Raw genomic sequence first — 23,009 nt, forward strand, 5'->3', positions numbered from 1 at the left:
CTCTCTCTCTCTCTCTCTCTCTCAACTCTCTCTCTGCCCCTTGCCTGCTTGCATCCTCTGTCTCTCTCTCTCTCAAAATGACTAAACAAACTTTAAAAAAATACACCCAACATTTTCAAAACTGGAGAATAGTGACAAGTGACATATTCAAGCTCACAGTATGCAATATGACACCAATTAAGTAATTTACAGACTCTAGAAACAAACCATCCAGAGATCCCACATGAATTATGTGCAGCAGGAGACTGTCTGGTAATACATAATCTTAATTCACTGAAATTTTATTCATGTTTTAAATTCATATGCAATAAACAACCCAGCAAAATGTTATTACTCAAGACACTACAGAATCAGAAAGACTTGATCCCAGAATAAAATCTATTACTTTGAAAATCTATATAAAACAATAAATACCTTCCACTTGCCCAGAAAGCAATAAATATACACTTTCCATAGAGGACCTCGATCTACTAAGTAATCTGGCAGAACCAGATACTGATCAGCAGAACCACACACAGATACTGTGTTTTCCTCTCTCTTCCATCTTAAAGTCTATTAATTCTAATGAAGTAAGAAATAAAAACCAAAACAAAATGTAATCTAAAATGGCTTCTAAAACCTCCATCCCCAAATATCTTAAGCTCAACTCCTGGCACGTAATACTGAATTTTATACATTTCAACCATAAAAGTGTGTTATATTTAAACATACTGACTGAATTAAACGATTTAATGCTTATGACTATTTCCACACTTTATGGCATTTACCAGGGCCCACTCTAGACTACGCAGTGCAGAAGACAAACTCTTACATCATAGAGACAGCACATCTTCCAAGTCACACACAGACACTTGGTGCCCTCTTGTGTTCTTTCCCCTGCATCCTGGGACAATTCAGATAAAGCTAATCTCCCCAGAGCGCTCAGCCATTCTAATGCCCTCTATCCCATCTCCCAAACCTGTCGTGTTTGAGGTCTAGCAGGGCAATTGTAAACTAATCTGAGTTAATGTAGTAACAGATGGCACTAATAAATTTTAATTACTCAATGCATTATCCTCCTAGGAACCACATTTACAAGTTAACACCTTTCCCAAAGAGAAAAACTATGGTAAAAATGTAGGGCCACAAAAAGAAACTATTAGGAAAGTCAAGACTTTTCTTATTTTATCCCATTTACTAAATAAAATAATTTGAAATTTATATTTAGATATTTTTCAAGCTTTTTGACTGAACCACTCTTGAGATGTGTGGAGAGGTGAGATTTTCTGCTAGAGGCGAGTTTCTGTTTGTGGACCACTAACAACTATACAGACCCTATTGAAACAGAACTTCTTATTCTACAGATTTCAATGTACTATGTGGATTATAACCTCCAAAACATTACTTTACATGAGAAAAGCTAAACACAATGCTAGTCACATGGTGGGGCTCTTCTGCCCCAAATATCAAATGACCTATCCTAGGTCAATCAAGATTCCAGGGGGCTTTCCTCCACTGTTTCTAAGTCAAGTACACCATGATAATTGAGGTTGTCACCATCCCCATATAACACATACATACACAAACATAAACAGACACACACACCAACAATAAAAGCAAACAAAACAAACACCTCCATTAAAGTAAGGACACTCAGAGCAAAACTGCTACTCACTACTGAGTTTTCACTTATGACTAAAAAAGATTCGAATCTGAAACAAAATAGGTACTGATGAACTTATCCACTGATAAATACCACATTTTCATTTTCATTTACAGTGATTATATATAGGTGATGTTTTCTTATTAAATACAACCGGGTTCTACTGGATTATTTCTGCTCTAATTTATCTTCCAGAGTTGAAACAAAGTATGGCATAAAACCCTGTGTTAGCAGGTCACACCACATTTTTCTCTTTTGTTCTTTTTTATGCAATTGTAAAATCTTTCAAATGGCTTTGGTTGTGCTTATTAAGAATTAAATAGCATAATCTCATTTTTCCATGCCTGGACTCAACTAGAAATAAAAAGTTAGTGGATCATGATTCAAAAGTGTGGTTAGAAATTAACTGATAAACAATAATTGTATTCAAACAACACAGGGCATGACATATTAGTTTGTAAAATGGCAAAACTAAACATTAATTCATATAACAATGAAAGCAAATGGTGTAATAAACAACCATTTAATGATTCTTTATTGTTTTCTGAAGAAAAGGATTTTATTCCCCCACAATCTGTGTTTAAGTACATTTTATATCCATATACACTCAAAAGGACCTTTCTATATCAACGTGAACGTTTCTTCTACACTTTGTCTCTTACATGATAGCAAAAAGTTGTAAATACCAGTCAGTTACATTTTGTTACAGAGATCATTTCAGTATTTCATGCGTCTCTAATGGGTAGTTCCTATGAAATTACCTGCATGATCACAGTCAAAATCTTATGACCACTGCATGACTACTCTGCCATGCAAACTATGCTAGAATTTTAATTAAATTTGATTTAAACAAATCATATTTATATTATTTCATCATAGTAGCTTTTAGAGGTACACATCAAAATCTGCTCAACATTTTTACATACAAAACTTAAAAAAGGATGTCTTTCTCTTTGCTTAATGTTTACGAAATGAATGGTCGAAGATTTTTAAATTTTTCCTTAATTTTAAATGGCTTCTTCAAAAGGCATAACCTCCAAATGCCAATACACAGTTCAAGATTTTGTATTCTCGAAGTTACTAAAATCTTTACAGACACCTTTTCTTAAGAATAACAAAGTATGATACAGATACATAATAAGCCTTAAAAAAATACCTGAGAGGTCTTGCCTGGGGATTGCCTGCTTCTACATATGGATGTAAATAATCCTTTATGTAGAGATCAGCAGCACTATTAGAATGGGTGCAAATGAGAATCCTGCTGAAATAAACGGTGCAAATAAAAAGAATGATAAAACACAAAGCTATTCAAGCAGTAGAATACCAAACAAAAGCAGCGGCCATCTTAACATTACACATTCCCCTCAGCCTACTCAGTCTTGTCTACATATCATTCAGTGATGTTTTTAGGAAACTGTACTACTCTTTAAGCTGTCAAGGAAACTGGTTCCCCCAAATCATTTTTTAAATCTATCACACAAAATGTTTTTTATATGCCCAACTCTTCTGGCTCTAGCATATATCACAATTCCTTAGCAGTCTTGGAGCTTTGATGGCTATTTAAAAGCTATCATTCTCTACATTGCCAATTTTTAAAAACAATATATTTTGAAAGAATTCAAATTTTAGTCCTTTGGGGTTTTGGTGTGGGTCTTTCTTTTTTTTTTTTTTTTTTCAATTTTTCCAAGCTGAATTAAAAATTGTCTTAGCTTTGCATTCACAACAAGAACAGAGGTCGTGCCCTCCTAATGAAATCGGAGCACACATAGCACCATCTCACCTCGTCTCCTGCTGCTGGAGTATGTGCTTGACGGCCTGAGCTAGAGTGAACGTTTTGCCTGTCCCATAGGGTCCGATGATGAGGACGGGAGGCAGCTGGATTGAAAGAGGAGTTGTGATGGCCAGAACAGCCTCTTTCTGTTTTGCATTCAGCCGAGGATCCAATTGTTCGTCCCACTGTCTATAGGAAATAAAAATTTATTTTAAACACATGCATCTTTTAATAAACAAAACACAAGAGGATGCTTAATTTTATGGAACCACTAAAAATACTAAAGAAACAGAGGCGCCTGGGTGGCTCAGTCAGTGAAGTGTCCAACTCCAACTCAGGTCACGATCTCACGGTCCGTGAGTTGGGAGCCCCGCATTGGGCTCTGTGGTGACAGATCAGAGCCTGGAGCCTGCTTTGGGTGTGTGTGTGTGTGTGTGTGTGTGTGTGTGTGTGTGTGTGTCCGTCCCTCTCTCTGCCCCTCTCCCACACATGCTCTGTCTCTCAAAAATAAACATTAAAAAAACAACTTTTTCCTAATACTCAAGAAACAGTGTCTGTAACAACAAATGCTTATTCTATAACTTCTTTTTAGAAAATTACCCAACAGAGTTGGCACAGGCTGTTGATCAAAACTCACTTTAATTACTTTGTCCTATTCCAAGTGCAGAAAGATTCTGATAACTTTAGAAAGCACACAAGTCTAGCTGCTGCCATGTCTATAAATAGTAATGGCAATGGTTCAAAAATGTAATTTCCCTGTTACATAAAGGTATCCGAAAACTTTTCTGGTAATAAAGAAGTATTAGTTTCTTCACATTAGCAAGTAAAATGCAAAAGGGAGACGAACCGAATTTCAAATTCTAGTTCACGGAAAGATTTCTTTAGTGAAGTTTAAAACAAGAGGCAAAGAAAAAACTTCTACGTCCTTGGTTGAGAGATACTCAAATGTCAAAAAGTTCCGAATTCAGAAAATAGCAGTTTTTTAAAAAAAGATATCAAAAGCCAAACAATACGAATTGTTTTCTAATATTTTCCCACATAATGTACATATGTCCTACTTTGCAGGGTAGAGAACACCTGTCATGGTAGCACAAATGGCTGCTGTAATGAGATCTATCTTATGAGCGTCCCTTCTACGACTTGGCTAAGTTTCGAAGATTTAAATGGACAGCAGATGCTGAAAGGGATCAAACCAAGTAGAGAATCAACAGCATTCTTTCTCACAACTACAATTAAAATACTAAATATTGCAACAACTATGGTAAAAATGTTAGGGATGTGAACCAAAATAGGACGGGCATGTAAAGAGACTCTTAGAAAATTTACAATCAAAGTGCCTACAAAATAATCCTGCAATAGGAGACCATAGTTTACAGGAAAATTCCTTCTCTCAGAGGCTATACTCCACTTATATCAGAACCGAGTTATTCATGGAAAATCTTAATACTTTCAGTTTTAAAAAATTGTAACTGATGCTGTATTCAGACAGATAATTTCAAACAAATGAAGGTCTCCTAGGAAATGTAAAACCTTAGGAAATAAACGTTGACTATATAAACACATCACTACTTACTTTTCCGGAATTTAAAATTTTTAAGTAAAAACAAAAGAACTCTGACCAGTGGCACTAGTTTTCCTGGCAACTGTCCACTAAAGCTCAAGCTTTTTACTCCAAAGAATCTCTCATCATTAAACAGCTTAGTGACTCATAATTCTGCCAGAACATAGCAGTGTTCCATTTTCTGTAAAGAGGAAATTACTTTTGGTGATCACTAAGCCCAGATCCAATCTAGAGAGAGAACTGTGCAATGGTTACCCCAAACCACCCATGGCATCCCCTCTGCCTTCCTCTACTGCTGAGCCTAGACAGCTAGGACACTCCAATCCTCAGCCTCCTCTGCTAAATATCCAATTCTGCCCAATGAGATATAGGAAGAGGTACCTCAGAAGGGCTTCTGTACTCAATAGAACACAAACAAAGCCTCACCAGAAGAAAGCCCTTCTTGCTCCTCTGCCTTCCTCCTTCACCTGGCTGGAATGAGCTCGTGGTAAGTAAAACTGCAGCTGCCATCTCATAATCAAGAGGTAATGGACATCAAGAAGGAAACCAACATGCTCTATGGTGCAGAGGAGGTGAGACCTGGGTCCCTGACGGTACTGCAGAGTCCTTGCAAGCAAGTCCTAGACCACCTACCTCTGGGCCTCTATCTCTACTTGTTTAAGCCACGGTTAGTTCAGTAAGCTGTTACTTGCATTCATACCTGACCCCAATGGCTCCGTTATCTATACAGGGAAATAATGACATGTGCATCAGATGGTCATTCTAAGATCAAATGAGAATACGTGCAAGCTGTTTAGGGAAATAACTGAGCAATGAGTGCTCAATTAACGTTAGCTTCTATTACTACGTTTACTGAGAGATGTTACTTGGCTAATACACACTTTCAAAAACAAACAAAAATTTTAAAAACACCCTCCAGTTCTTCATATTTGATGACTTCAATGACCTTATAAATGAGACAAACAGTAGGTTAAATAAAAAAGTATAAATCTAAGGGATTAATGACAGATTTATGGGTACAGTTCTCAAATACAATTCCTCTGTATTTTATTTATGTAGCCCATTCTACTCATCAACTGCTTTAGTGTAAACAAATGCTTCGTGTCAGATAAGAAACCATCAATGTCAGTCCCTTCTACAGTTTCTGGTCATGAATGAAGAAGGCCCATGAGTCCAACAAGTTGTCTTTATTACACCACCTGCTCAATAAAGGGAAGAGGACTTACAATACACATGCCAATTATCTCTGATTTTCACAGTTTAAAGGAAGACAGTCTGTTCAAGTTTATTCTGAATAAAAAATATTTAATCCCTGAACCAAATTAATCCAATGTCCTTTTCCCCCTGGTCTAATGCATTGTTACATTTACTTCAGAGACCACATGCTCGAGAATAATTTCTCAACTTCATTTATCTATATTCCACCTTATCCCAGAATAGATTTTAAATGGCTAATGGCTTCTGAGTATGTTCCTACCCTCAGTTACCGTTTAGTTACTATTTAAATTACAGTGGTATGGGGGGCGGGGGGGGGGGTCGCCAGGGTGGCTCAGTCGGTTAAACGTCTAACTCTTGATCTCGACTCAGGTCATGATCTCAGGGTTGTGGGATCCAGCCCTGCATCAGGCTCCGTGCTAAGCACGGAGCCTGCTGAAGATTCATATTCTCTGTCTCTCTCTCCCTCCCCCACCCCACTTGTGTGATGTATCTCCATCCTCTATCTCTCCCCCTAAAATAAAAGTTAAAAAAAAAAAAAAAAGTCTAGAGAGCAAGTTTTGTGTTATGTAACTTTTACAATTTTTTTTTTAATTTGTAAGAAATTAAGCATAGGGCCAATTAAACAAACTTCAAAGCGATTCAATCCAGCTAGAACATGGGGGTTTAGAGGGAGAAAGGAGGTGTCAGGTAGAAAAAATAAAAGAAATCTGAAGCTACTGTTGGAAAACCCCGCCAATGGAACCACATAAAGGGTTGGTGTTCAGCTGCTCAAACTATCAACATATCAAGGAGATGCCTTCAGAGATTTGTAAGCAGTGAAACGAAATGATTATTTTAGCAAACTAACTGGAAGAAACGTGTGGGCTGGACCAGAGAGAACGGAAACACAGCCAGCAGGACAGAAGACCGACTAGAAGGCTACTGACATAGTCCAGCTCTAAATTATACACTGACTGTAAGAATGGATGGAGGGGGAAGGGTAGAGAAAAGATGAATCAAATGGGAATTGAGAAGACTGGACTTTTACAATTAGTAGATCACTGATTACTTTCAGGAGAGTGAGGAAGGGAAAAACAGAGATTACAGGGTAAGTATATAAGAATAGAAGAAACATATAAACGACTCCTGCTTGAGAATTTTGGCAGTAAAAAAAAAGAATGGGAAAGGGATAGTGAAGGTAAGCAAAACAAGGGAGAAATAATTTTGTGTGTGTGTTGTGAGGCATGGTGCGCTTTGTTCTGTTTTTAGAATCAAAAGAAATGGAACGTGAGGGGAAGAGATATATGCCACTTCTAGGCCTGGCCCATAAAAATGTCCCAAAGGATCCTGTGCTCATTCTTTCCCTGCCTGTCAGCTGGATGTCAACATGCAGGGTGAAACCTTGGAAACCACGTACTGAAGATACCAAATCCTCCATCAGTGATGGAACCGGGCTGCCCAACCATGACTGGATTGACATGAGTAGTAAATAAATACACTTCTATTGTGGAGAGCCACTGAGATTAAAAAAGAAAGAAAAGGGAAAGAAAGGTAGAATGAATAGGGCATCAGCAGGGGCCAGGAGGATAAAAATCCAAGGAAAAGGACGAAGAGAAAGATGCAGTCATACGTCTGTCACTGTTCGTATGGAAACAAATTAGAACTATCGCTATAAAGATATTTATGAAGGGGCACCCAGGTGGCTCAGTTGGTTAAGCATTCAACTCTTGATTTTGGCTCAGGGCACGATCTCACGGTTCATGAGTTTGAGTCCTGCATCGGGCTCCACGCTAATGGTGCAGAGCCTGCTTGAGATTCTCTCTATACCTCTCTCTCTTGCTCCTTTAGTTCTTTCTCTCTCTCTCTCTCTCTCAAAATAAGTAAATAAAAAGATACTCGTGAAAATGTACCAAAGTGAATTTAAGCAGGAAAATATTTATACAACCATTAACCTGAGAGCAGTTTCAGAAATATTATCTTCTGTGATACTTTCTCCATTTTCTTAAATTATAAAAAGGCCTCCTATATGAAAAAATCATTTTAAATTAACTGCTTGAACCACTTTTTAAAAAGTCCTAATTTTCCGGGGCGCCTGGGTGGCGCAGTCGGTTAAGCGTCCGACTTCAGCCAGGTCACGATCTCGCGGTCCGTGAGTTCGAGCCCCGCGTCGGGCTCTGGGCTGATGGCTCAGAGCCTGGAGCCTGTTTCCGACTCTGTGTCTCCCTCTCTCTCTGCCCCTCCCCCGTTCATGCTCTGTCTCTCTCTGTCCCAAAAATAAATAAACGTTGAAAAAAAAAATTAAAAAAAAAAAAAAAAAGTCCTAATTTTCCCATTCAACTTCTACTCAAAAATATTCCTGAATTGCTTGGCATGCTGTCAAATTAAGGTTGTTGAGAAAAATGATAGAACTCATTTAGACACTGAGAAAAAGTGAAGAAAATACATGACCAATCCCAAATGTTTCCTTCTAAGGGCTCTTTTACTCTCCTTTCTCAACGAAAACACGGTGCCTGGAGATTATAGCAAATTCACTTATAAAACTATATTGACATTATTTGATACAGATGTTCAACATAAGATTAACATAACTTCCTTTAAGGAGGCATCTCCTTTTTTATACCTGTTGGGACTCCAAGGTATGGTTGGAGTCATAGTGATGTCTGGAAACAAAACCCCATTGTCCTTGATCCTGTCTAGCGCATAATGCATTTCACAGAGGGGTAATCGATTTAATTGAAACTGAAGTTCAACCTGAAACACAAAATAAAATTAAAAAAAAAAAAAACACATTAACACAAACAAACAACCATTAATACAAACATCAATACTTGCACCTTGCTTGCTAGAAAACTTTGTGGAGATAACCTTTAAAGGGAAGCCAAGTTTAGAGATTCTTTTAAATGTAATGAGACTTTAATAAATTATTATGGCTAATATTTACTTTACTATGCACTTTACATAAATGATCTCATTTAGTAGTACCAATGATGTATATATATCATTATTAACCTCATTTTAACCTCTAAAGTGAAGTGCTTGTGAATTACTTCATATCTAAATAAAGGTTATCTGATTCCACCATATTCCTATTAATAACATATTTGATAAAATCAGTAGAACATATGTGAAATATCAGCTTTCACGTGATAAAAACCAAGCATAGGACACTATCAATTTACTACAAATAAATAACATTCACCAAATTTTATGTTTTAAAAGAAAAAGGGGGTGCTTGAGTGGCTCAGTCAGTTGAGCATCCGACCTCGGCTCAGGTCGTGATCTCATGGTTCATGCTGCATTGGGCTCCATGCTGACAACTCAGAGCCTGGAGCCTGCTTCGGATTCTGTGTCTCCTCCTCTCTCTGCCCCTCCCCTGCTTGCGCTCTCTCTCTGTCTCTCATAAATAAGTAAATGTAAAAAAAAAAAAAAATTTAAATAAATAAAAAGGAAAAGGAAAGAAAGAAAGAAAATTTTAAAGAGGGGCGCCCGGGTGGCTCAGGCGGTTAAGCATCGGACTCTTCACCTCAGCTCAGGTCCTGATATCAAACTCTTGAGTTCAAGCCCCGTGTTGGGTTCCACACTAGGCATGGAGCCTACTTACATAAAAAAATAAATGAACAAATGAATGAGTGAATGATTAGCTTTCTGGTTAACTAGGGCAGAGTGAAAACATGTTCACCAAAAAAACCATACAGAGAAGAGAATATGAACCACCTCAGGTGAGAACTGTCCCTGGATGTAGCTTAGCTTCCTTTAATTTGTTCTTCTGCTGATTTAAAATTCCAGGGTTGCCTGGCTGGCTTAGTTGGTAGAGCATGTAACTCTTGATCTCGGGGGTTGTGAGTTTGAGCCCCACGGTGGGTGTAGAGATTACTTAAAAATAAAATATCCATTAAAAAAAAAAGAAATACATAAAATACAATTCAGGGCGCCTGAGTGGCTCAGTCGATTAAGCGTCCAACACTTGATTTCCACGCAGGCCACGATCTCACAGTTCATAAGCTGAAGCCCCACGTTGGGCTACACGATGACAGTGTGAAGCTTGCTTCGGATTCTCTCTCTCTCTCTCTCTCTCTCTCTCTCTTTCTCTTCCTCTCTCTCTCTCTCTCCAAATAAATAAAGTTAAAAAAACATATCAAATAAAACAAAACTCTAATCAGAAAGTTTGGCCTTGTATAAGACTGGAACATTGTAGATGTTAGATAAAGACAATTGGTTTTAAGGTCCAATTCTCCACCCACCACTATAACACTTCAAAGTCAACTGCACTTCTCATGACGGCAGAGGAATGAAAACAAGGACACTAAGACAACCACAGTTAAGTTGCCCCACATCAAAACACACCTGTGTGTCATAATCAGGCCGAAGATTAAGTTCTTCACAGCATTCCCTGGATATCCTTAAAAATATATATTCTTTTGTTTTCTCTTCAATAGTAGCTTCATAAACCTTCTCTTTGGTTCCCTGGGTCTGTACTAACTTCTCTTTAGGGACTGGTAATAAATAAACAGCATTGACTTTGGTCATCACCAGCCGTCCAGCCAAAGTATCTTCAGAAAGTGTTTCAGTAAGCTTAAAGCGACCAAAAAGTTGTCCATTCTGAGCATACTTTGCGCCTCCAGAAACTCCCGTGAGCATGAAGCTTGCTAAAATCTGCAATTGCACTTTAAGGTTGAACCTAAAGCATAAGTAGAAAAGGAGTTTGAATATTTTATATATCAAAAACATAAAAACTAAAAGAGTAGAATAAATCAAATTTAAACATACAAAAACCTAAAACTTCATCATTATCAATTCCACTCCATCAAGCTACAAATTATATACATATACTACTTATCTGCCTTTAATCCGTGCTGGAAACAAAACTTTCTTCAAGCAAATAAACTCTCACCCAAGTTACATAAAGACACGTACTTAGTTGAAGAATACGAACATTCTTAACACCTGAACATTTAAGATAAAGCTAACTATATTTTAATAAAATGAAGTATTTTATATTAATATGAAAATCTGCTTAAACATACCATAGGGACCACTGAAACTAAAATCACCTAAAGCCAGTAAGAAATGTGCTATGTGGAAACTACAATGGACTTTTTTTCTTTCAGTGCTATTAACAAATACAATCCAGAAGAAACTTTCTGTTCATGACCACATTGAGACAGTTGTCAGGCAGGAATTATGGGAGGAGAGGGTAAAGCCTAGCTTATTACACAACGGCGAGCGCACTCGCTTGCACTCCCACGTGTGCACGTGAGCGTGAGAGAGAATATGTGTGTCAAATCAGGGCAGGGAATCAAGATCTACATGGTCAAGAAATAACTGAAAGAAAGATCTGAACTGACAGCTTCCTCCCTTGCCATTTTGAAACAGTGCTGTGAGAGAGAAGACAAAGCAGCAAAAGAGGGAAGGACAGTTTCTACTTATTCTTAGGAAAGTTTAAAATATGTGAATAAAAAAATTGTTCTAAAATCTATACATCCATTTTTGGAAAAGGTTACTTTTTAATGGTACTGCTGAACTGTTTTCTTTTCAAATCTTCTTTTGAATACATGATGCCGAGAATGTCTTATAAATTCTTAAGGAAAAAAGGAAAAAGAAACTTTTTAAAAATATTGAACATCTCCTTAATGGAAACATCTGCTTACAATATTAGGAAAACAAATCTAATTAAAACACCGTATTAAAAATTTGAATAGTGGGCCGCCTGGCTGGCTCAGTCACTTAACGTCTGACTTAGGCTCAGATCATGATCTCCCGGTTCGTGGGTTCGGGCCCCGCCTCAGGCTCTGTGCTGACAGCTCAGAGCCCGGAGCCTGCTTTGGATTCTTTCTCTCCCTCTCTCTCTCTGCCCCTCCCCAACTCATGTTCTGTCTCTCAAAAATGAATAAATGTTAAAAAATTATTTTAAAAATTTGAATATCCATTTACATACTTTGAAGTTCCAAAGTATAAGGGAAGAGAAATATTGTTAGAGAAATCTTTAAGAAAATAACACATATGAATAGCTATTTGTGCATGTAATAAATAATAGGAGTTTACAAGTTCCAACAGTAATTTAAAAATAAAACACATAAGGGGAGGCTGGCTGGCTCAGTCAGTTAACGTCCGACTTCAGCTCAGGTCACGATCTCACAGTCCATGAGTTCCAGCCCCGTGTCGGGCTCTGTGCTGACAGCTCAGAGCCTGGAGTCTGCTTCAAATTCTATGTCTCCCCCTCTCTCTGCTCCTCCCCTGCTCATGCTCTCTCTCTCCTTCAAAAGTAAATAAAAACATTAAAAAAAAATTTTTTTAAATAGAACACATAAGACTACACAAACATATGTAACTACATACTAAAGTTAGTATTCAAAAATGTGGCGTTATATGAATAACAAATGAATTCTAGCAGAATTTGCCATGTGCATGTGTGGAATTATTAAAAATTACATTATATTTTTCTCATTCTCTACACATATTTCACTAGATGCAAACTAGAAAAGTAGGGTGATAACTTAAAGAAATACAGTTTGTATGTTAATTAGTTACATTTGGCTCCTTAAAGACTAGAACGTGCACTAAGATTCACATAAAAATCAGTCCTAAAATAAAAATAAAAGTATACTACACTCTCTAGTTTACATAGAATCTATGTTCACCTGTCCTTTTTTTCTTTTTATTAACAAAACAGGTTAATATAACAACCATAATATAATATGGCAGACTGGGAAAGTATCCTTAACAGAACCCAGAAAACGGTGCGTGTTTGTTCCTCCTTACCTTTTTTTAAATCGGCTCTCTGGAAAATAAAAGTACTAAGAAATATAGCTCTTCCCACAGAAGGTACATCATATGTTCAATTTTTTTTAATGTTTGTTTATTTTTGAGAGAGAGAGACAGACAGACAGAGCATGAGCAGTGGAGGGGCAGAGAGAGGGAGACAGAATCTGAAGCAGGCTCCAAGCTCTGAGCTTTCAGCACAGAGCCCAACGTGGGACTCGAATTCACGAACCGTGAGATCATGACCTGAGCGAAGCCAGATGCTCAACCCGCTAGCCACCCAGGTGCCTCCCTGTTCTATTTTAAAGCATATGTCTCTCTAAAACGACATAGACTTTCTAAAGAAGTTACAGCTAGTAAGATTTAATTTTCTAAAAAATTAACAGGCTAGGGGCACCTGGGTGGCTCAATCGGTTAAGCTTCCGACTTCGCCTCAGGTCATGATCTCAGGGTTCATGAGTTCGAGCCCCGCATCATGGTCTCTGCTGTCAGCATGGAGCCCGATTCGGATCCTCTGTCCCCCTCTCTCTGCCCTTCCCCCACTTGTGCTCACTCTCTCAAAAAAAAAACAAAAACAAAAACAAAAAACATTTAAAAATAAAATTAAATAAAATATCAAAAATGGGTTTTATTATTTTAATAAAATGTATTTTGATGAAGTTACGATAGTAAGCTTTCTTAGGTATTTAAAATAACATATTTTTAAGATTGAATAATTCAGAAACACCTTAAAAACAAAATATATCCTACAATTTAAAAAGATATTTCTTAATAAAAAGAAAACCCATCTTGCCATTAATGCTTGCCACATTTTGAAATCCGCCTTAAAGCTTACACACTTCCTCGCCTTTTGGGAAATGGCAGAAGAGCAGGCATGCAAATTTTGACCAATTTCACATCATACCTAGCTACAAGAAATACGGCTCGATCAAGCTTAGCAACAGTTCTCTCTTGAAAAGAAACAGCTGAAAAGAACAGTTCTCTCTCTTTAAAAGAATTTCAGTGCTATACAGAGAATTTCACTTTACACGATTTCCGACTAAATGAACGATAACAAAAATCAACCAAGGTAATAAGCCAATACCTGGGTTTGCTGAGGCGAACCCAACAGGCGCCTCGCCTCATCCATCTGAACGATGAAATGTGCGTCCACACACCAGGCCTGTCGTGCCAGCTGCCAGCACTGAGAAGCACAACAACCTGATCAGGCTGGGCCCGCACACACTTTAATGGGCACAATTACGTTAGCCAAAGCCAATTTCTTTTGAAAATGTTTATCTAAGAATCAAGTGGATTCCACTTCAAGGCAGAATCATAACTCAATGAATGCATATCAACACGGAGCTGAAGACAAGAGAAATACTTTGTTTTTAATCTCGCAGGAACTCAGAAGCATTTTCCAAAACTTAACTGAAATGAAGTATTATCCTTACCACCTCCACACAACTCACACTAAAACTTAACATTAAAAGAAATCTTAATTTCTGGCCTGCTTTGAAAAACCATCCCTTTCTTTAAAGTAAAGAAAATAAAAAGATAAACTTGATTACTACATCCAAACGCAAGCCAAAATATATCCTGTCTAATTTTGAGAGGCTTCATTCAATCCTTTTTCAAGGAAGGAATGTTAAGGCGACCATGTAGAAGTATAGTCCAATCTTTACAATTAAAATGTACACTATCGGTGTGAAGTCCCTCGACACTGCTTTCATGATTAGCACTATTCTGCTTAAACTGTCAAAGTTTGCAAACGACCAATATATTCTCGGTGACCTTAGGAAATATTCTATCCATCATGTGCTAGGTCTGACTACATCTAAAGAGGCACGTTCCTGTGCATACCGAATACATTATTACCATCAATACACATCCAGGGTATTTAGAGGGAGTCTATTTACCCAAACCATTGTGTTCTGGCTTTAAGGGGAGTCTCAATTCACAATAAAACATTCTTCACCATTCTAATGGTGACTTGGGTTTGCTTTGATGACTGGTACTGATTGAACCGACAAGTAAACTGACCCAATCAGACACACTAGAGCATGGCCCAAGGATCAAATCCAACCTTCAACCTGTTTTCTGGATAGTCCTTGACTAAGAACGATTTACAAGAACAAAACAGAGAAGCTATGCAACAAAGACTGTATGAAGTCCACAAACCTTTAATATTTACTTGCTGGCCCTTTACAGAAAAAGTGTGCTGATAACCTATGCTACAACAGAGTTTAGTAGCTGCACACAGACCTCCCCCAAATCCATTTTTTAAATATATCTGTCATGTTATTTGTGCTTAAAGAATTATCAAAATGTGAATTAAATTCAAGGCAACATGAAAACATAAATAAATGTTACGTTTAAAGGGGAAAGAAGGAAAAAACAGAAAATAAGCTTTCGGAAGCACCATATACAAAACTTTCTCAAAGATTCTTGAAAATCCTTCACTTATGTCTGTTATGTGGCCCTTGTCCATCTGCTTACAGATACCCGCTGAGAACTCCATCTACTAGTAGGATTTGTTTCTTTGTATGTGTACCACTGCTATGCTGTACTTCACAAAATTTTACAAGCCTGTCAAATTCAGAAGTGTAATTTACCAGCCTTCACATCCAGGGTTACCTGTGGGTGAGAGAATCACTGAAAATTTTCCAGAATTCTCTGACGCAGTAACTATCTACTTGTCACATTAGACGTGTAGCAATAAATTCTCATCTCTGTCTTTAAGATCCTTCAAACTCTTGTGCAGTTAACATATGTAACACATAAAAAGTGACCCTACAGACTTACATTCAGGTTGTAAACATCGCTATCTGAGTCCATAACTATTTTAAAGATCTAATTTTTAAGACTAAAAAAAAGAGAGAAAGCTCCGATGTTCCTACAAAGAGACTACTGTGTCCAGTCTTACCGCGCGGTCTTACCACGTTGTCTCCATTCTGTCTTAACTACAATCTTTCTTGTCATACCTGAGGGCGATTTTACACCTTGATCATCAAGAGCTGCAACTGACATCATTCTAGCTTCCTTCCCATTTCTTTGCTTTTTTCTTAGTATAGTAGTAATAGGAGGTCATGGCACAACATTTCAAAAATAGAGAGAACCACCTCAGAACATAAAACTCACTTGTAATTTCACCAGCCAGAACACTTTGCTTTAACTCTTCAGTATTTTTATATACAAATATATTCATATATGTGTGTGTACATACGAAATCAGAACTGCAGTGGCTGCTTTCATAACTAACATATCTTCCCCTTTCTATTGTATCATGAGCATATTTACTGACTCAAAAATTCTTCGAGAACATAATTTCAATACAGTAGTCCCCCCCTTATCTCCAGCACATATGTCCCAAGCCCCCTGGCAACTGCTTGAAGCCATGAATAGTGCCAAACCCTACACACACACTGTTTTTCCCTACACATACACACCTATGATTAAAATTTTATATGTTCACATAGTAAAAGATTAACAATAGCTAATAACGTAACAGTTATAACAATATACTGTAATAAAAGCTATGTGCATGGGGTATCTCCCTCAAAATATCTGATTGTACTGCACTCATGCTTCTTGTGATGATGTGAGATGATCAAAGGCCTAGGTGATGACATGAAGTGAGTGAGGTGAAGTGAAATGAAGTGAGGTGACATAAGCATAGTGTCGTAGCGTTAGGCTATCGCTGACCTGATGATGTATCTCAAGCAGGATCATCAACTGGACCACAGCTGACCACAATAAGTGAAACCTCAGAAAGTGAACCGCGGACAAGGGAGAACTACTGCAGTTTTGGGATCATATGGCTATTAATTTACTTAACGTGCTCTTCACTACTCTTGAAAGACATTTGTCTACAAGCATCTTTAATTTAAGAATCTCCTATTCTTTCTTCAGGATGATTCCTCATAATTACTACACCAAAAGGATCAAACCTTCTAAAGACCTTTAAAACAAACTGCCAAAAAACAGATCTACCCTATGACCCAGCAACAGCACTGCTAGGAATTTACCCAAGGGATACAGGAGTACTGATGCATAAGGGCACTTGTACCCCAATGTTTATAGCAGCACTCTCAACAATAGCCAAATTATGGAAAGAGCCTAAATGTCCATCAACTGATGAATGGATAAAGAAATTGTGGTTTACATACACAATGGAGTACTACGTGGCAATGACAAAGAATGAAATAGGGTCTTTTATAGCAACGTGGATGGAACTGGAGAGTGTTATGCTAAGTGAAATAAGTCATAGAGAGAAAGACAGATACCATATGGTTTCACTCTTATGTGGATCCTGAGAAACTTAACAGAACCCCATGGGGGAGGGGAAGGAAAAAAAAAATGGTTAGAGAGGGAGGGAGCCAAAACATAAGAGACTCTTAAAAACTGAGAACAAACTGAGGGTAGACGGGGGTGGGAGGGAGGGGAAGGTGGGTGATGGGCATTGAGGAGGGCACCTTTTGGGATGAGCACTGGGTGTTGTATGAAAATCAATCTGACAATAAACTTCATATTGAAATTAAAAAATAATAATAATAAAATAAAATAAAAACAAACAAACTGCCAAATAAGTAACTTTCCTCCAGAAATATACCAACTTAGTTTGCCACCAGTGTTCATTTCATGTTGCAGATATTTTCAAGCCTCTCTTCTATGGGTTTTAGAAGCCTTTGCAAGGTGCTCTCAGAGTGAACTTTCATCCACTTAGTTTCTTGATCAGAATCTGACCTCCACAATTTTGTAGGGTTTATTCTTTTATCTAATCAAATTTCCATTTAAAAAAAATTATTTTTAATGTAATAATCCACAAGTTTATTGGTCTTTAGTTATAAGTTCTGAGATAATGTATATGGAATGATTTTTAAACCTGAATATTAAACAAATAATTTTTTCTGAATTTCTAATATGGTACTCCAAAATAGTCTCTTAAGATTCTGGTAAGCTTCTAAACTCTATTTCATCCCGGGGCACCTGGGTGGCTCAGTCGGTTGAGCAACTGACTCTTGATTTCCACTCAGGTGGTGATCCCAGGATCATGGGATCAAGCCCCACATCAGGCTCCACGCTGAGTGTGGAACCTGCTTGAGATTCTCTCTCTTTATCCCTGTGCCCCTCTCCCTCATTCACGCATTCTCTCTCTCTCTCTAAAATAAAATTAACAGGGGCCTGGGCTCAGTCAGTTGAGAGTCCGACTTCAGCTCAGATCATGATCTCATAATTTGTGGGTTCAAGCCCCATACTGGGCAGGGCTCTGTGCTGACAGCTCAGAGCCTGGGACCTCCTTCGGATTCAGTATCTTCCCCTCCTTCTCTGCCCCTCCCCTGCTCATGCTCTATCTCTCAAAAATGAATAAATGTTAAAAAAAATTCTTTTAATAAAAAATAAGCTATTCCATCCCAAACTTTATGATTTTATCAAGTGTTCTTTACTAAGGAAAAGGAATCTATGACCATGTAAATAACATATATGCATAGCAATAATGTGAATATACATGTTACAAGCCACTGTCCTTGTTATTTAATAAGTTACTATTTCATTAGAACTGTATATAGACAGTCAGTGAAAGTCTTGTAAGAGGGACACCTGGGTGGCCCAGTTGATTAAGCAACCTACTCTTGATTTCAGCTCAGGTCATGATTTCATGTTTCATCAGTTCGACCCCCGCATCGAGGTCTGTGCTGACAGTGCGGAGCCGGCTTGGGATCCTCTGTCTCCCTATCTCTCTGCCATCCCCCACTCATACCTGCTCTCTCAAAAATAAATAAAGATTTAAAAAAAGAAGAAAAAAAAGTCTTGTAAGAGCCCATCAATGGCCATGATTTAAAGTCTTTTTGTCTTTTATGTTTATTTATTTATTGGGGGAGGGGAAAACAGAGAGAGAGGTAGAGAGGGAATCCCAAGCAGGTTCCATGCTCCATATGAAGCCCAATTGTGCAAGGAACCGTGAGATCACACCCTGAGCCAATACCAAGAGTTGGATGCTTAATCAACTGAGCCACCCAGGCACCCCAGCCATGATTTAAAGTCTTAAGAGTAACAAAAAATACACTCTTTGTAAATTTTACATGCATGTAATTTGAAATTAGATCTGTTCCAAAAGTCAGATCATATTTAATCTATAAATAGAGTAACACAAGGTATCTTTAAGTTATTACTTTTCCTTTTCTAAATATATACCTTAGTAAGGGTTCAGTATCTATTAATAATTAATGTTAAGGTACCAATAAGGCAGCCCGGAAAAAAAATAGATTGGTTAGGCTATATTCAAAGGGAAAACTGCTTACAAAAATATACTCATGTATCATAACTGTGGTTCACTGTTTAAAGCTTGTTCCCATTTCATCTAAAAAGTGGAATGCTACTACAAAACATACCAACCATTTCATTAATATCTGCCTTCATTCAAACTTTAATTTCTAGGATTACTTTTCCTATAATGATTCAAATAAGCTTTGGGATTTATGCTTGGACTTAACTTGTGACATATGGATAAAACGCAAAATATGTTAAAGCTTTTGTAAGTGGCTATAGAGGTATTTCATTATTATCAAATAGTTTCCCTGAAGATTTAAATCATTTCATTCTTAAAATTGCATTCCAAGATATGTAGTAGTCTCTTTCAGTTTCTGTACATTTATTCAACCAATATTTACTGAATGCTCGCTCTGACTACCATTCACAGAAACCTCCGGTACGGCAGGGACCACATGTTTACACACCTAGTACGTGGCAGAGTCTTATGGAAATGAAATACATACTAAACACTAGGGATGCCGAGATGAACAGGACACGGCGCTGAAAGACAGCTACTGAATAACAATCTTTACTACCTGTCTTCACTTTGGCAAACCTCCATTTTCATTTAAAAATGAAAAATACCACTGAAAGGGGAATTTGTTTAAAAAAAAAAAAAAAGTATTCCTAAGGTAACTTACTTGCTGACTTCTTTATACTGGGCTATCTCCTCAATATAAAGAAGGTCATGCAGCCGTGACTGATAGTTGGTCTTGGTCAATGATTTGTCTAAAACCGACTGGGTAAACAGCTGGTCAGCAGAGAGAGGAATTTGGTATCTGATAAGAAGGCTCTTCTCCAAATCAGTAGTTTCATTAGGTTCAAAATCTATAATAGTCTTAGAAGAAGAATCCCAACGCTTAGCTGTGGTTACTAGCTGTTGTTTTGCATGCATCAGGTATTCAAGATCTAAATGGAAACAAAAAACACGTTTATAAAGAGCACAACAGTAAAATTCTCAAATACATTACGCATTTTGGTAGGAGCATTTTATATGCTTGAGCTAATAATTCTTAAAAACAATCCAAAAACCCATCTAACAAAGAATTTTTCCCGTATCAGAAATCTGTTGTCTAGGTTAACAAAAGAACATAAATAGGAACCCATGTAAAAGAAAAAAAAATGCCTCCTTTTTAACACCAGGCTAAGACATACCAGAAATAGTTATTAACATTTTAAAATGCAGATTAACATTTAGAACTTAACTCTTTAGTCCAAAGAAATCTGAACTGCAAGAAGAAAATACAATAAATTCCTCATAAGATAAAATCTATGGGATGATAAACACTTTTCTCCTCCTACTAACAATACCTGCCCATTATAGAAAAAAGACGATCAGAACACTATGAAAGGTTAATCTTTTCGCATGTGGTGAAGCACAGTGAAACTCTCTGAAAGTCAATTTATGACAAAAATCTTTTAGAAAATACTCATGTAAAAACACTGCTAATTCCTCGTTGAAATGTGATACAATGTGCCATTCAAATGCCCTATCAGAAAAATCCAGTTCAGCCTCAGTTAAATTATACTGTAAGTAGGGCACAATGTCAAAATGAATGACTGTTCAAGTTCTGACATCTCTGAAAAAAAAAAGGTAGGACACTACCAGCACAGGGTGAAATATATTGGAACATGAATTCTTTTTTTTTTAATTTTTTTTTAATGTTTATTTATTTCTGAGACAGAGAGAGACAGAGCATAAGTGGGGGAGGAGCAGAGAGAGACGGAGACACAGGGTCAAAAGCAGGCTCCAGGCTCCGAGCTGTCAACACAGAGTCCGACGCGGGGCTCGAACTCACCAACCGCGAGATCATGACCTGAGCCAAAGTCGGTCACTCAACCAACTGAGCCACCCAGGCGCCCCCGGAACATGAATTCTGAGTGCTGGGGAGGCTTGCTATATTTGCAGGACATACTACTTTCTATTGGGTGGAGCATACATAGACCTATAAATATGAAACTTAACCAAAACGGGGGGGGGGTGGGGGGGGGGAGTTGCTTGACTGATGACTCATTAGGCTGATATCCAGTTTTAATGTAATGTAACTGAAAAGATGGCTTCACAACTCAGGTTACAATTTGGGGAAGAAATAATAAAAAGTTTAAACGGAGATGAGTTAAGTGTCCAAAGTACAAAAATAAGTTACCCTGTACTATCTTTACAATGAGAGAACAATGCATAATTGCCATGTAATGCTTAGTGAGAGATTTGCCTACATTTAAATGTTACATATAAATTATAAACACCTAAGTAAAGTCATCCAAAAGACATTCTCAATACTAGAAAATAGTTTATTCTAATGTCTTATTAAAGATTCAAATGCAAAGGCCCTAATTTAAACGTTTTAAAAAATTAAAAAAGGAAAGGCCCTAATTTCTTGCCTTTGCTCCTTGAAAAGGTATTTTTACATGCCAGTTCTACTATTTCTCCAATGGAGAAACAAATACACCTATAATCATCAAGGTATAAGGCTGGTCTGCATTCTTATAATACTCCGGATTAGGCAGGGATGGACTGGCTTTGCAATAGCTTCGAAAGGATAAGTTTCATAAAGTAAAGTAACCAGATTTTCTGCCTCAATCATCCTAAATTGGGCCGTGCCTTTTCATTCATTAAATCATAGCTACAAAAAATATTTAAATTACACACACTCCAACATTTCTAAAGCAGATTATACCATCACTAAAAGTCAGATGACAAACATTATCAAAATAACAAGGATGTACATAATTTTTTCTCTTAATTCAAAAGTCAAAAGAAACAGCAATAGTATAGTGACAAACCAAATAACCAACTCTTTAAAAATAAAAAAAAAACTAGGGGCGCCTGGGTGGCTGAGTCGGTTAAGCATCCAACTTTGGCTCAGGTCATGATCTCACACCTCGTGAGTTCGAGCCCTGCATTGGGCTCTGTGCTGACAGCTCAGAGCCTGGAGCCCATTTCAGATTCTGTGTCTCCCTCGCTCTCTGCCCCACCCCCACTCACACTCGGTCTCTCTCTCTCTCAAAAATAAACATGAAAAGAAATGAAAATGAAAAAAAAAAGTCTACATAATATCAAAGAATCTCTGTAATATATAATAAAAGGATGTCTCTTCTTTGGAAGTAGGAGAGTTATATTTCATAGTTTTATTTAAATAAGAAATTCAATCAGACTATGCCTAGATCAATACTATGTTCACATTCTTTAAAAAGTCACTAATTGGGGCATCTGGATGCTCAGTCAGTTGAGCGTCTGACTCTTGAACCTGGCTCAGGTCAGGGTCCCAGGGTTGTGGGATCGAGTCCCACGACGGGCTCGGTGCTGAGCATGGAGTCTGCTTGTGCATTCTCTTCCTCTCTCTCTACCCTTCTCCCCTGCTCGTGCACTCTCACTCTCCCTTTAAAATAAAAATAAACAGTCACTAATTCTTCCCAACCAATATTTATGTAACTGGGATAGTAAGAAACCTGAAAACAATAGACCTTTCCATTTAAAAAGATTTTTGTTCACCTATTTAATGTGCAAAGCAAATTATACAGAAAGTCATTCTGGGAAAAGCGGCATGAGAAACAGTATTTGTTTTTCTCGTCTATATAGTGCCATGACTGCCACCCTGGTTTTATGAAATTATTAAAATTAGTGTCTTCAGCAGGTAGCACAATTTCCAAACAATGTTAAATTTTATTCCACTGTGGTTTCTTTAAATGACTATAAACACAGTACAGGAGGGGCATCTGGGTGGCTTAGTCGGTTCAGTGTCCAACTCTTGATTTCAGCTTAGGTCATGATCTCATGGTTTGTGGGT

At 37.6% G+C, this 23,009-nt stretch overlaps 1 protein-coding gene across 7 annotated transcripts in view; it reads right to left on the reverse strand.

The window, feature by feature from the left end:
* The window catches only part of HELZ (helicase with zinc finger), a 155,229-nt gene that overhangs the window by 74,996 nt on the left and 57,224 nt on the right, over positions 1-23,009 (reverse strand). For 6 of the 7 annotated variants that reach the window (XM_047081555.1, XM_047081552.1, XM_047081553.1 and 3 more), the window contains 5 exons: positions 19,863-20,130; positions 10,516-10,849; positions 8,792-8,922; positions 3,423-3,602; positions 2,799-2,903 (listed from right to left, as the gene is read on the reverse strand). In XM_047081555.1, the coding sequence (XP_046937511.1) occupies positions 2,799-2,903; positions 3,423-3,602; positions 8,792-8,922; positions 10,516-10,849; positions 19,863-20,130 (1,018 nt within the window). The remainder of the gene's footprint in view (positions 1-2,798; positions 2,904-3,422; positions 3,603-8,791; positions 8,923-10,515; positions 10,850-19,862; positions 20,131-23,009) is intronic. The other variant, XM_047081556.1, reaches the window with a different exon arrangement.

The sequence above is a fragment of the Lynx rufus genome, unplaced genomic scaffold (genome assembly GCF_022079265.1).
Source record: "Lynx rufus isolate CCGP_SWC_20201006 ecotype Redwood Valley unplaced genomic scaffold, mLynRuf1.p SCAF_18, whole genome shotgun sequence".
NCBI lineage: Eukaryota > Metazoa > Chordata > Mammalia > Carnivora > Felidae > Lynx > Lynx rufus.